This window comes from Melanerpes formicivorus, unplaced genomic scaffold (genome assembly GCF_026170545.1).
Source record: "Melanerpes formicivorus ecotype bairdi unplaced genomic scaffold, bMelFor1.0.p_v2 SCAF_33, whole genome shotgun sequence".
Classification (NCBI taxonomy): Eukaryota; Metazoa; Chordata; class Aves; order Piciformes; family Picidae; genus Melanerpes; species Melanerpes formicivorus.
Window position 1 is genome coordinate 3,118,245 of NW_027142385.1, and position 14,629 is coordinate 3,132,873.

At 46.4% G+C, this 14,629-nt stretch overlaps 1 protein-coding gene across 3 annotated transcripts in view; it reads left to right on the plus strand.

The window, feature by feature from the left end:
• COL27A1 (collagen type XXVII alpha 1 chain) overlaps positions 1 to 14,629 on the plus strand; it is a 171,599-nt gene that overhangs the window by 24,681 nt on the left and 132,289 nt on the right. For all 3 annotated transcript variants that reach the window (XM_068155646.1, XM_068155645.1, XM_068155647.1), the window contains 2 exons: positions 4,800 to 4,853; positions 13,165 to 13,218. In XM_068155646.1, the coding sequence (XP_068011747.1) occupies positions 4,800 to 4,853; positions 13,165 to 13,218 (108 nt within the window). The remainder of the gene's footprint in view (positions 1 to 4,799; positions 4,854 to 13,164; positions 13,219 to 14,629) is intronic.

A 14,629-nucleotide genomic window follows, 5' to 3' on the forward strand; every position in this document is an offset into this window, starting at 1 on the left:
CCTCTGGAGAAACCATTGCAGGAAAGGTTTCCTCTCTGAGCTAGCTGATTTGGGAGTCACTCAAAAGGAAGTCCGTCATTTCCCAAATCACAGCAGCAATTCCTCTGCTGATTACACTTTCCTTCAAGCCCTCTCAGAGCAGGTTCAGCCTTGCTCAGGTTCTGAGATCTGAAGGCACCTAGCTGCCAGCGGCACCGCTGTGGGCAGGGGAGGCAGCGTGAGGAGGGTCACGATGTGGGAGAGGCAGAGGTATAAACTGGCTGATCTTGACAGCAAGAGGAAATGGTGAGATTTCTCTTCTCCTCAGGGTCAGATGTATTTCCCTTTCAGACAACTTAGCTTAATTTTCCATTTGCAATTTGAAGCTCAAAAAGCTAAGAAAAAAAAGGCCCTTTTGCTCCAGAAAGCTTCCCAGCAGCAGCTTAGAATAAATCCCATAATCATTTGGTGGGATCAGTCATTGCTGCTAATGCTACCGTGGGAAACTGAGAAGGGTTAAATTTTTAGGTGGCTGCCATTAGCTGCTTCACAGAGCTCTACAGGCTGGTTAACAATTCATCTGTTTGGCTTGAGAAGAGAGAGAGAGCCTGCTTCTGCCACATTTCTCCTTGATCTCTGATTTTGCTTTGTGTGATAAGAGGGGGTGTGCTCTGCCATAGGTTTGCAGAAGGGAGCAGGCAAGAAGCCAAGGAGACAAGAACCAAAGTGCTTGGAGCAATATCTGACTGCAGGAGGCCATCAGCTTTGCTGATCTCATGGGGCTTCTGTGCAATGAGAGGGCAGGAGCAGAGAAATGATATCTTCCTCCAGCTGCCAGGAGAAGGAAACTTTCCCGTCTCCTTACGGAATTCTCCAGGGATGCTCCAAAGGGGACAATGTAGAGGTCCACACAGGCTCTGTGAGATCAGTTTAACTCTTCCCTGGACCTCTACATTAGAGGTGAAGGTGTCTCTGGTGAGCATAGGGACAGCAAGGACATTGCCTCCTGGCAGATTCACAGCTTGCTGCATGGTGACTTGTTGATAGATGTCTCTTACTCTCCATGTCTCAGAGCCTTACATTGTAAGTGGGACTGCATCCATCATCTGTGAGCAGCTGGGCCCTCATCCAGTCTCATTCTTTTTTGGCTGTCTCTGCGGATGTGCATTTTTCTTTGTGTGTATTTCAGTACTGCTCTCCCCAGGCAAAGCCAGTTGTCTGACATGGGCCTCTCGTTTGGGAGCTTGAGCTGGATGATGCAGAGGCACAGGTACAGGGCAGAGCAGAAATGAGTTAGGAGGAAGCCACAGGAGACTTCCCATCCAGTCAGAACTGTGTGAGAAGCTACGATGTGGGCTTGCAGCGTGCTGTGTTTCACAACCACCTGTGTTCATCCAGCTGCCCCAGTCCTCTGCCCCCCTGGCTGGCTGCTAAGTTATGTATGGTCACACTTTTGGCTCATGCAGTTACCATAGTGGCTGATACCTTTCAGCCACTCATCCCACAGTCTCCTTACTCCTCTTACTCTTCAGAAGTCGGGGGGGGGGGAAGGGTGAGGGAAAAAACAAATTCGACAAGCTGGAAAGGTAGGCCCAGGTGAACCTCATGAGGTTTAACAAGACCAAGTACAGGGTCCTGCACCTGGGCTGGAGCAAGCCTGATTATCAATATAGGCTGATAGAAGTCACCTGATAGAAAGCAGCCCTGCAGAAAAGGACTTGGGAGCTCTGGTGGATGAGAAGTTGGATGTGAGCAGACAGTGTGCACATCAAAAGGAGCCAGCAGATTGAGAGAGGGGATTTTGCTACTTTGCTCTGGTAAGACCTCACCTGGAGTACTGCATCCAGCTCTTTGTGTGTCCTCTCCTGCTAGGACAGGCTGAAGTTGTTCAGCCTGGAGAATAGGAGGGTCTGGGGAGACCTAATAGTGGCCTTCCATAACCCAAAGGGGGCTACCACAAGGCTGGAGAGGGACTGTTTACAAAGGTCTGTAGTGAGAGGAGGGGCAATGGTTTGAAATTAGATTCAGGTTGGATGTAAGGAGGAAGTTCTTTACCATGAGGGTAGTGGAATGCTGGAACAGGTTGCCTGGGGAGGTAGTTGAGGCCCCATCCTTGGAGATATTCAAGGCCAGGCTTGATAGGACTCTGGGCAACCTGACTGATGTAGTGGAAGATTTTCTTGCTCTCTCCTGTGGGGGTTGGACTAGATGAAGTTTGGAGGTCCCTTCCAATCAAAACTATTCTATGATTGGAACTCCTGAACTGTGTACTGCTGGTTTTCTGCTGTTCCAGCTAAATGCCTTTCTTTTAACTCCATAGTCCCACCCCAGTTCAGGTATTAACTCTATTCCCACTCCAGTTCAGGTATTAACTCTCTGTTATGTTAGTTTCAGTTTCTTCTGAGCAGCCCAGATTTTTGGAGAAGGTTTCTGTTCAAGTGGCCAAGTACAATTGCAGCTGCTGTTAGCAGGAAGGTGGAAAAGGTCACCTCAGTTGTGGAAGACAGGGAACACAGTTCTCAGACAGTTGCATCTTCTCTTTTACTACGTGTAGGAGGGTAAATGGGGGTGAGATTTGATGGAGAAGAGTTTAAGAACTCATCTTTGTTAAACTCTAACTGTTGCTGCATCAGTTGCACTGGATCCATGTTGTGGTAGTTATCCTCCCAACTAGGAGGGAAGGGGATTTATTTAAAATAGAAGCTTGGATTCTAGAGCACAATCATACAGGAGACTTAAAAACCCCTCCAATCATGTGTCTATTTGCACAGCTGTATGATTGCATTATGCATGGGGCCCTGAGCTGGCACAATGGCAGGTTAAAATGCTTGTGTAGGTTGCTACAACAAGGGTCAGCTGTATCAATGTAGGTTGTTAATACAAGGAGCAGTAATGCTGTGTTAGCCAGCAATAAGTCACTTGCAAAGGGTCAGATGAAGGCTCTAGAGACTGGAAATTTCCAGGACAGGTAGCAGCAATGAGGGATAAGGTGGTTGAAGTCCACCCCTGTGTGCCTTTGCATGGGAAACTTACTTTTCTGTGCTGTATAAGCTCTTACACTTTCACAACAATCCTTTTCTTGACATCTTTACTACAGATGGAGTTAACTACAGGGGAAAAACCAAAATGTTATGATTAATGTGATGTCCTGAGAAGTCAGTACCACAGAGAGACTTACCCTGAGTTTTGCTGACTCCTTCTCTGATTTATTATTTATTTGAATCAATGTCTTTTATACCTTGAGTACACAGGAACTTGCTGTTTATGTGTAGGAGGGTTGGTAATTTTAGGGGAGTGTTTGTTCGCCAATTATCTGTTTGGTTCAAGCAAGTTTTCTCTGTTCAAAGTCTTACTCTGGGCTTGAGATCTTGAGTACAGATCTCCAGAGACTGGTTTTTGTGACTAAATCACACACTTGATGACTCCTGAAAACTGCCTTGCAGATCATGAACTTTTCACTACTCCTCAGGGTCAGTAACACTCTGAAGAGCCTGAGCAGCTCTGGCTGGCAATCCTTCAGCAGCAGCAGGGTCAGCCTTGCAGCAGGCTCTGCTCAGGGCCATTGTGCATGTGAGGTCCTATAGATACAACCCAGTGAGAGGGAGCAAGGCCATGCTGGGGCCAGAGGGTGGCCATGGGGCTTTGTGCTGCACCCACTCCGTGCATCTTCCCCACACAGCATGGCTCCTGGGACCTGCTCTCCTGCCCACCATGTGGCTAGAGAGCTCAACTTGTCTTCCAATATCCTTCACTCTACTTCTCTGGATCTCTCTCTTCCCCCCTGGATGTGATGAAAACTCTTGCAACAAGCTACTAGAATATAAACCCTCTGGGAAACACTTTAATTAACAGTTATTCTTGTTAGATATGTTTGGCTTGGGGGAGAATAGAAGTTTTGAGGAATTATGAGGAGTTGCAAATGGCTCTCCAGAAATCTGAATTCTCCAGGACATTGTGGGGGGGGGGGGAAATAATAAAAACAAAAAAGAAATTCAAAGGAGTTCAAACCTCATTGCTTAAGTGTATTTTTCTAACCTGTTTCAGATCAGTGCACAGCTGGGTGCCTGATATCTCCACTTTGTTCTCACCCTCTTCCAAGCCCCCCCTGCCACTGCTTTGACATGTATGAGTTGCCCTCTCCTACATTAAAGAGCTGTATTTAGGAACTTCCAATATTGACACCAATTTTATTATGCTTTATAACATGTCACTTTAACATATGAAGTGCTGGGATGGGGTTAGGTTGTAACTCGTGAAGGAACCTGCAGCACCAAGGGCTATACGTCCTCAGCCGATCCATATTACCACACACAGTGTTCCTTCCTCACCGAGGAAAACACCACCCAGCCTCAACACTTCACTTCTGTTATGTGCTGGCATGTAGCAGGAAACTCCAAAGCTGAGAGACAGTTGTGTTACCCCTGTGTTACAGAACAGGTCCAGGAAATGGAAGTGTGAGACAGCTGCGATCATGGGAATGCGATCCACAGCAGAAAGATGTGAATGCTGTGTGTCTGCTCTATGGAAAGACAAGCTTCTGCAGATGTTACTGTGCATGCTGTTTTATTCCTTTATAGCAGTAGTGTAAGCTGAAGGGACATTCTGGCTGTGGTGTTGAGGAGACTTGACAGGGTGCTTGGTTGCATGGTTTAGTTGGTTGGGTGGCGTTGGATGATGGGTTGGACGCGATGATCTTGAAGGTCTCTTCCAACCTGGTTTATTCTATTTCCAAAAGGCTGTATTATGGGTCTCTCTGAAACACTGCCAGGAGCAGCAAACTGTTGCAGAACTGTCACTCATGTTTCTTTTTCTCTTTCTAGGGTCCACCAGGTCTACCAGGCTTACCAGGACCACCTGGCAAGAGAGGTTCTCGAGTAAGCAGTTTCAAAATGTCTATCCATTTGTGCTTGCATCTGCCTGTCCTCCTGTTCCAAGGGCTGTTGTATGGGCCTGTGGCTGACACTAACTGCTTCAGGCCACACTGTTGAAGTCTGGCTTTCCTCCTTTCTCTTATTCCCTGTTAAAGGTTTTCAAGAGGCCACACTTGGTGATTTGTAGCCTCCCTGCACTAACCTTTGGCACCAGCAAAGGCTGGGGGTGAATGTTTCCAAATGGCTGTCAGAAGTGAGCTCTGTCTGTCCCATTTTGTTTCCAGTATCCGTTCCTTCCTACAAACCCAGTGCTGAACGTTAGTTTTGGCTGCTTTTTGTTCAGTCCTTCACTCTCCCCAACTTCCCAAACTGCTTCCTTTGACATCCTTCACTGTCACAATGGCTTCACTGGTGGGGTCCTGGTCTAGGACCAAGGACTCAGCACACAGGGGTGAACTTTCATTTTTCCTCCCAGATTCAGTCTTGTTCTCTGCCTCCATGTCAAGACCTAAATCAGAATGTTTTATCTGTTCTACAAGATCCATTGCAAATTCCTAAATTTCTTCCATCTCACAGTGAATTCTGATGTGGATCTTTGAACACTGAGTGCTATACTGGGGAAACATCTGGTGCCAAGTGGTGCAGCTCAGTGTGAGAAAAGTTTTCTGCTTTGGCCAAGCTACAGGAGCAGACTTCCAAAGCTGGGCAACATGCCTGACCTGGATACAGTTACCTGTTGGCACTGTATTTGTGGTAGCATGGTGCTGTCTCACAAGGTACTGCTGTGAAGGGCATTTCCTGTCCACTGAATCAATGTAGTTTGGGAATCAAAAGATGCAAGTGTCTGAGGAAGGAAGAAGGGCATATTTGGATCTGTGATCCAGGCAGCATCCTGGCCTGGCAGCAGCGGGAGATTTCCTCACACACACTTGGCTAAAACTCAACTCAACGTAATGTCTTTAAAGAACAACTGAAAGGCTAAGAGCTAGAAGGCTGTGCATTCCCTGAGGACACTTGTTACAGTGCTGTGAGATCTTACAGTAACCAGCAAGGATAAACACACCTCCTTTCTACAACAGGAAAAGCCAAAAGGTCTGCAGGACCTCCCATGGTTTCAGCATGGCTATCAACAGACCTGAGCACTGATGTGAACCATGAGGTTAAGGCATTAGATAGCACCAGGCTCATACTTTTTATAGACAGGACAAAGTGTTCCACATGAGATATGTTGTCTAGTGAAACATGAGCAGGACTGGTGTGACAGTCCCGATGTCTCCTGCTTACAAATACCTGAGCTCCAACCACAGCAGCAAACTGCACAGAGTTTGCAGTTCTTACTAAGTCCCAATCAAGGCTGAAAGTTTGTTCTTAGCCCAGTTCACTGCTCACCAGAAGTGTTTGGTGTTACTTCTTGCAATCTTCTTGTGCACAAACTTGACTCTGTGGCTGGAGACTCCAGTTGCATCCCCTCCCTGCTGTGGGAATGGCCCAATCTCAGCTCTTCATCAGAACCCCACTACCCACCCAAAGCTGAGCTTTCCTGAAGAGAAAAGGATTGTGGGAGCTGTGTTAGAACTTTCTGTGTTAGTCCCCAGCTGTAGCATCTCCATCTTACATTTAAGATGAACCTCTGAAAGACAATAAGCAACAGAGGATTGCTGAGTTCAGTCCCTGCTAGAGGTGCTGAGAATCAGCCCAGGAAAGAGTTCCCAGTTAGGAAGTGCTCAGCACAGCTGAGCCTGGCTTGGCTCAGGCCTCTGCAAAGAGGCTGTGCTAATTTTGGGAGGGGGCAAAAAGGTCATTCTCTAAATGTCTGGCCTGGAGCACTGGAAACAGAGCTACTCTGTGTGTAAGTTGTTTTGATTTGCAACGTGTTTCTCCCAGTATTTTTTTCTTGAAGCTCTTTGGGGTTTAAGGATTTCATCGCAAAGAAGAGGAGCTGCCAGGAACTGAGACAGGCTTAGGGGAATTCTTACAACTTTGGCTTTTGTTGTGCAAAGTAAAATAAACGTGCAGCACTGCAGGGGTTATGTGCTACCTCTGCCCAACCTGATCCTCAAACAAAGCAGCTGCAGAGTTCTCGCTCCTGCCCAGCCCATGGAGAACCCATAAGGTGTTCCATGAAGCTCCTGCCCAAGGCTTGAGGTTCTGAGGGAAGGTGGATATTGGATGTAAGTTTGCAGTGCTGGATGCCAGAGGAAAGGAAGGATATTTTCTTGTCACCAATGCAGTTTATGGTCTGAAGCATGAGACACATTTGCTCTCATCATACCTTGCATAATTTCTACATTCTCAATGCTTATACAATTACTTGGCTCAGTGGAAAATCTAGTAGCAGCATTTGACTCACAAACTTCTGTAGCTGAGAAATCCATAACGTTGCTCTCTTGCTGATGCAGTGCAGTATTTCCACTCCTTTGAATTTCATATAATCTCTGGTTTTATTTCCCTTTCTCCCCAAGTATTGATCAGGGTAAAGTAGAAGCTCTGATTAGCTTTAACTTTGCAGGTGAGGTTGCAATCAGTGACAGCCAGTAGGAGAACATGACTGATCACATGATTCCTCCTCCTTGTTTCCAGCAGATAAGACACAGACTTGCCTGTGCAGTCTGAATCTTGCTCCTCCAGGGAGACAATGCCACCTGGTTTGTAATAACAAAGGTTTAGCAAAAGCATGGAAGAGGCTGTGCTCAGGACACATCTCAGCATTCAAGTGCAAGCCGAGGTAGGGTAGCAGAGTGGATAGTGGCAGCCTTCTTGAAAAAGCCAAATTCTTCATTTTAACAAGCATGGAATTAATTTTAAACCCACTGGAGGAGATTCAGGCTCTACTCTGTGACTAGGAAAACAGAGATCTATAACAAATGAAAGCTGCTGTTTCTTCTTTTTCTCATTACATGAGGGATTCCAAAGGGAAGGAGGGAAAGTGTTGCAATTCTGATGACTGGAAATAACCCTGGCTCACAACACTTTCTCAGAAGCCCTGCAAACCTGTATGGATAGTGCTGCATTGGTCATGTGTGCTTCACAGGAGGGTTTTCTCTCTGTACCCACACAGGATTGTTGTAGCTTTACCATTATGTCTGCGATAAAGAATTTGAGGCATAAGCAAGAGCTCTGTCCAGACTGTTCCTCTGGCAATAAATGTGCCATGTGCCTTGGGAAGTGTTTGTGTAAGGTCTGAAGTGCCTCTTGAAGGAGATGGCAGTTTTAGCAACGAAGGATTTCCCCAGCTTTATGTGATGTGAAAGCATACAGTGGGACAGCTTTTCCATGGTTGGGTATGTGAGTGGTGACACGTGGGTACGTGCAGAGCAACCCAAGCAGAGCAGTTCTGTGGGAGTAATGTGTGTTGCACATCATTTCTGCAGATGACCTTTGTGTTTCTTCAAACATCAAGGTTTAGTGGGGAGGCAGCAATGGGGGCTGGGGTTTGCTAGCAGAGCTGTGCTAACAAGCTCTACAAGTAACTGTCAGCAAAGGGATCCCAGTGGAGCAATAACTTTTGAACCATTGTAGCTTATTCCTGCCTCACCCAGGCTCGATTAGCTTCACTCCCATGCTCTCTGCAGGAGAAGCTTTTGCCAACACATCTATGTCGATACCAAATTGTGACTCATTCCACTCCTCACTGGTATAGTCAGACCAGCCAACTACCCACAGTTTAATCAGATCTGCAGAAATGTGCTGTGAACCATGACACTTGGTCCTAAATGCTGCCTTCCAGCCCAGCACTGTGTTAAACCTCAGTTATCTGCTCCCCTCCGATGTGAAGGAGGCAGCAAGCTGACACACGACAGGCAGGAGTTTGTTGTTGGCTTTGCTCCCAGGACAGCAAGACAAGAGCTGTGGTCAAACTTTCCAAAATAGGTAATTTAGAAAGCCACATCTCACTGGAAGTCAATCTCCCTTTCTAACAGGTGGACATACTCGGGTACAAGGGGAGTGTTTTATCCATGCCTATATAACAAGCCAGAGGCAGAACTGGGAATAAAAAGCCTGGCCTGCTGTGACTGCTCCTGTTTTATTTAACCTCTCTGATGCAATACAGGAGAAATCCAAATAGATGGGTCAGGGGAATGTATGTGCACTCCCTGATGCTTTGGGATGCTCTTGGCATCCTCCTGTGAACCTTAGCAGCTTGAAAGTTTGCAAGGTCCCGGTGTAGCACATCCCTGTTACATTTGGTCTGTGGTTGCAAAAAATCTCCCTTTCCTTTAAAATGCAGGGCTTCCCTCCTCAAACAAGCAAGAACTTACTCAGCCATAGAGGTTCCCTGGTATCCTCATTTCATTAGGAAGACTTTCCAATTCCTGAAAAGAAGTGTTTAAAGAAACAGTTTGTTTGGCCTCACTTCAAATATTTAGCTCATTTTTCGGCAAGCCAGAGGTCAGAGTGGGATCTGTAGGTCAGGAGCAGAAAAAGTTGCTCTTACACAGTGAAACCCCAAGACATAATGAGTTTTGAATCAGTTGTCATTCCTCTGACTGAGGCTTTCCAGCATTTTGCAGGAGTTCAGAGGATTCCTCCCCCCCTCCTTGTGAATACTGGAGGGAGCTGTGCACAGTTACACTTTTGTTAATTTCTGAGGGCTGTGAACCATTAGGCATAAAAGCGCTTCTGTGAGCAGAGTCCCATCTCCAGGCACGTCACTGAGATGAACTGGATGGCACCGCACAGCTCTCAAGTAGCATCATTCAAGTAAAGGACATTCCAGGGAGATGACAAACCCTGTCACCTTTGGGAAACCCTGCCTCACTTGGAGAACACATTCAGGGATTGTTCTGCTCTCCGTGCCGCTGAACCTTGGGCTACTGATGTCCCATGGTAACATTTTCCTTGGAATTTCTGGTGCAAGGCTCTGGAAGATTTCAGATGCAAGTTTGCTTGCTGCTGGATTGGAGTGTTTCAGCACTTCCAAGGGAAGCTAGGTGGGGGTTGGTGTCTTCTCGAAGGCAATGAGCACCAGAACAAGAGGACACAGTCTCAAACTGCACCGGGGGAGGTTTAGGCTCAAGGTGAGGAGAAAGTTCTTCCCATAAAGAGTTGTTGGCCATTGGAATGTGCTGCCCAGGGAGGTGGTGGAGTCACCATCCCTGGAGGTTTTCAAAAAGGGATTGGATGTGGCACTTGGTGCCATGGTTTAGTTAGTCATGAGGTGTTGGGTGATAGGTTGGACTTGATGATCTTCGAGGTCTTTTCCAACCTTATTGATTCTATGGTTCTATGGTTCTGTGAAAAACAGGGGGTGAACAGACACAAGTGCAAACTGTAACGTGTGTGTAACGTTCTTCTGTTCAGTGTTTTCATCACAGTCCCATCCTGTGCATATAAAGGAGGAGCAAAATTAATGTATTGACCATAAACACATTTAGGGGAATCCAAATTTCTATATATCAATGGGAAACTGAATTAAATCCAGGATAGCATGAGTAAAATATAGCAATTCACTGTAGAACTACAGAGCAATTAACTCTTGAATTGCTTCTCCTTGGAAAGAGAGCTATTTCTGGGAGTACTGCTTAGGAATGGGTAATTCTGCTGGGCACAGTAGGAGAAAAGGAATGAATGTTGGGCTGAGTTTGATAAAACAAGGGTGGGTAGCTTGGGGCATGATGAGTGCTACTGAGGCTTGGAGCTTGGTGTGTGGAGTCATGTGTGAGGCCTGCCAGCTCAGATTTTGTACTGCTAACAGCTCCTGAGGCAGCTGCTGTCCTGTACCTGTTGCTACTCAGCCAATCTAACTGTACCACACCACATCTTCCTGCTCTGCCAAGAATGTGGGTGTAATCACAGCTTCAGGACTAACCTTGTTGGAACACATCAGGATCAGTTATTTTATACCACTTTTAGGACTCCTGCCAGACTACGCCCTTTGCTCCACATTTATGAGAGCAGTTTGAAACAGCTGGCACAAGCCCTGCCCTTGGTTGCAGCAGTTTCTTGTGTGCCAGACTGGACTTCCCCCTGTCAATTCATTAGCAGAATGTGGCCACTTCTCACTAGGATAAGGCCACGCTGGTCTGTAGGAACTTGATGGGTCTCTGACCTTCCTTTGCCTGGGTTCCATGCTATGAGTACCACTGAATTTGGTGGTAAAGGCTCCAGCTTATGTCAAGAGCCTGTGTTTTTCATAATCAGATACTGGGACTAGATTCTTTCTCCCTTCTTCCCATTTGGTTAAGGCTTTTTATGATTTTATTGCTGTGCTTTGGTTTAGCTCTGGAAGAGCCTGCACCAAATTATGTCAGAGGTGCGATTAGTCTCTTATCTAGGAGTGCTTGATCAGCAGCTGTGCTTCAGTGTTCCAGGTTTGCTCCTGGAAACTATCATCTCTAGTTAGGAGTCACACCAAATCACGCTGTTCTCTCCAGTCTGACACTGGTTTAAGCCTGCCCCAGGCTGTGGTGGAGCATGGATTTCAACTAACTGCATTGAAATGGGCTTTGAGCCAAGCTGGCTGACTCCATCGTTGAGTAACAGCTGAATTTCCTCCGCAAATCTAGCAGTGTCTGGATTTGTGAACCCTGTTCAGCACTACCTAGATTATTGCTTACGTGTGAGAGCTTTTTAAGAACTCATCTTTTATAGAGACTTTACTGTTCTGCTTTCTGTCACTTAATATTAATTTTCATACATATTGGAGACTTGGAAGACCTGAGTTGAAGTTCTTTTGCTACCACAGACTTGCTGGATTACTTTAAGAAGCACATGAAGTCTCTGTCTTGGTGTCCCACTCAATGAGGTGAACAGATGATGCCACAGTTTGCTGGGAAAGATTCATTTATTTAACTCAGTGCTCAGTTACTGTGCTCACAGCAGCTCAAGGAGGGGTTCAGAGGACAATTTGATACTCAAAACAACTTAATTTTCATTAAAGTTGTTTCAGCTTCATTGGAAATTCACAGTCAGGGTAAACTATTGGAGAATTTCAGGCTGAAAATTTGACAGGGGGTTAAAAATGGGACATATGGGTTAAAAATGCCATTTGCAAAGTTCATTCTCAGCCTTTTAATTGAAGAGCCTCTTGCAGTGGAGCGGAGCATGTTGTGAAATAGCAGCACTGAGGAGTAAACAACTGTCTGTGCCACAGGATGCAAGAGCTAAATAAATAAATAAAGGCATTTTTTGCTATTACAGGGCAGTAAAAATAGAACTGCACAGACATCAGTGCCCTGATGTTCTCTCCAAAGAGAGCAAGGACACTGAACTTGGATGGCAGTCACATGTTTAACTGCAGTAATTTTCCTTGGAAATCAGACCCTGAAGACTTTGGCCCCACATGTGCTAAAATGCTCATTGAAAATACTACAGCTTACAGAGAAAGTGTCTGAGTGGCTTTTTATCCCCTTGTCTGCACTCCTCCTAACTGGAGGGTACATTAAAGTGCTCCTCATGGCAGTGTAAAGCTCACACACAGTCTTGGCAGAACAGGAGTCCTTGGAATTGAATCTTCAGGTTGTTTCATCTCCCAGGAACGTGTTCAAGAGGACTTAGAATTGTTATTACTTCTGCTGGAGAGGTTAATAGATCTTCTGTACTGTATACACTCCTGGCATAAACTGTTCTTAGCTGCTTACTCTAGATAATTCCTTAAATAGTGTCCTGGAAATAGTCACTGGAAAATATGCAGGATGCTTTTAAAATGTAATGTAAAAGGAGATTGTGCTCTGTGTGACCTGAGGTGGATGTAAAAGGAGATACTGCTGTATGTGACCTGAGGGTAGACACTCTGTCAGTATCATTGAGTTGGGAGACAGATTCAAATGGCTTAGACACGGACTCACTTCTGCTCCTTCTGTTTTACTTTCCAGCCATCTATTCTCTTTCTGACCTCTGAAGTCAAAAACCTGGTTGCCTTGTAGAGGAAATGAGCTCATCCCAAAGAGCTGAACAAGTTCCCTTTAGTAATTACCTCTGTTCTCTTTCATTTTGGCCAAAGAAATTAACACCCCCGCTCTTCCCCGCCTGCCTCCATCTGCCAGGGCTTCTTGCAGAGCTGTGACTCCCCTAATCCCAAGGTATTTTCTGTCCCTGATTGTGGAATATTTGGTGTGCCCAAATAGATGCATTACCATGACATATTTTGTGGTGACAGACACACGCTCCCTCCCATGAAGGCAGGTGGGATCCAGCAGCCAAGTTTCACAGCTCTGAAGGCACTACCGGGGGTTCACATGGAGCTGTCTCTGCCTCTGCAGGCTGTGGTTGCTCTGCTCTTGGGTCTCGCCACAGCCTGTAGCTTTCTGCAGCTCCCAGGACTAACTCAGATGCCTCCTGACTCCTTTTAATTTCTGTTTGTTGTGTTTTTTAGGGTCCTCCAGGTCCCCATGGAAATCCTGGCTCACCCGGCCCCCCAGGTCTGAAAGTAAGTATTGACTGGCGTGAGGAGCTCTGCTGTCTTGTTTGAGGGGATGCCTTAGAGGGGGAAGTGCAGCTTTTCATCATGCAATATGACAAGTAACAGAAGCCATTTCACCCTTCTGCTTACACACAGACCCTCCAGCAGCACAACCAAAACCTTTTCCTGTGCTTGAGAGAGGCCCCGCTGTGTGCCTCAGCTCTGGGTTGTGTCTCAGTTCTGGGTTCTCCCTAATTTCACAGTCTGCCTAAATAGGATCCTGCTTAAGCTGTGCCTATGCCAGGAAACAAACTGCTAGCTGAGAGAGGGGCAGTGCAATCTGCCCACTCCAGAGCTTCAGCAGGTCTGGATTTCTCTGCTTTCTCGTTCCCCCTCCCTGGGTTTTGCAGCCTGTTAACTCCACCTTAGGGTCCAGACAGTGGCAGCGTGGTCTGGCAGAACCTGGCTTCTTCCTCTGTCTTCCTCCTTCTGAAACTCCCTTGTCTCTCCTTCCCTCCCCAGAGTTTCTGGCAACACTGATCTCCATTAGTCCTCCCAAAATGAACCCACTACTTCCTTCCAGATGTCTTCATCTGCCCCATGAGGTGTCTCAGACCTCCTCCTATGTTTTGTGCTTTTCTCCTGTGCATGCATTCCCCCTGGGGTGCTGCTGCTGAGTGGGAGTCACCCCACCCAGCCAAACCTTCTCCCTTCATGTGGGACTTTAACACAGAGGTGGCTCCAGAGGGGAGCTGACCCAGTGTGCTGCAAAACCCTTCAGAAAGCTCTTTTAATTCCCAGCTTGTTCCTGTGTATAAGGCTTTGTGTTACCCTAAAGATTGTGAAGTTCCTAGGAAATTGGTTTGGATAGTTTTGGTGTGATTGCTTGCAGAAAGAGATTGATATTTTATATCACCTAGCTGGGACTAGGGGGACACAAGAAAATAATCAGATATAATTAGAGGACTGGCACTCTTCTCCTGTGGGGACAGGCTAAGAGACCTGAGGTTGTTCAGCCTGGAGAAGAGAAGGTTCCAGAACATCCAGTACATAAAGTAGCCTATAAGAAAGATAGGGACAGGCTTTTTTTAGAAGGACCTGTTGTGACAGGACAAGGAATGATGTGTTCAAACTAAAAGGCAGGACATTTACACTAGAGACAAGGAAGACGTTATTTACAGTGACATTCATGAGACACTGACCCAGGCTGCCCAGAGAGAAGGTAGATGCCCCATCCCTGGAACCATTCCAGCTCAGCTTGGAGTGGGCTCTGAGCAGTTTGATCTAGTTGGAGATGTCCCTGCTCATGGTAGGGGGGTTGGACTGGATGACCTTGAAAGCTTCCCTCCAACCCAAACCATTCTATGAATAGTGGAGTTTTGAAAGGCAGTACTTAATACTCTTCACTACCCAGGAAGCTGTAGAATGTCTCAGCCAA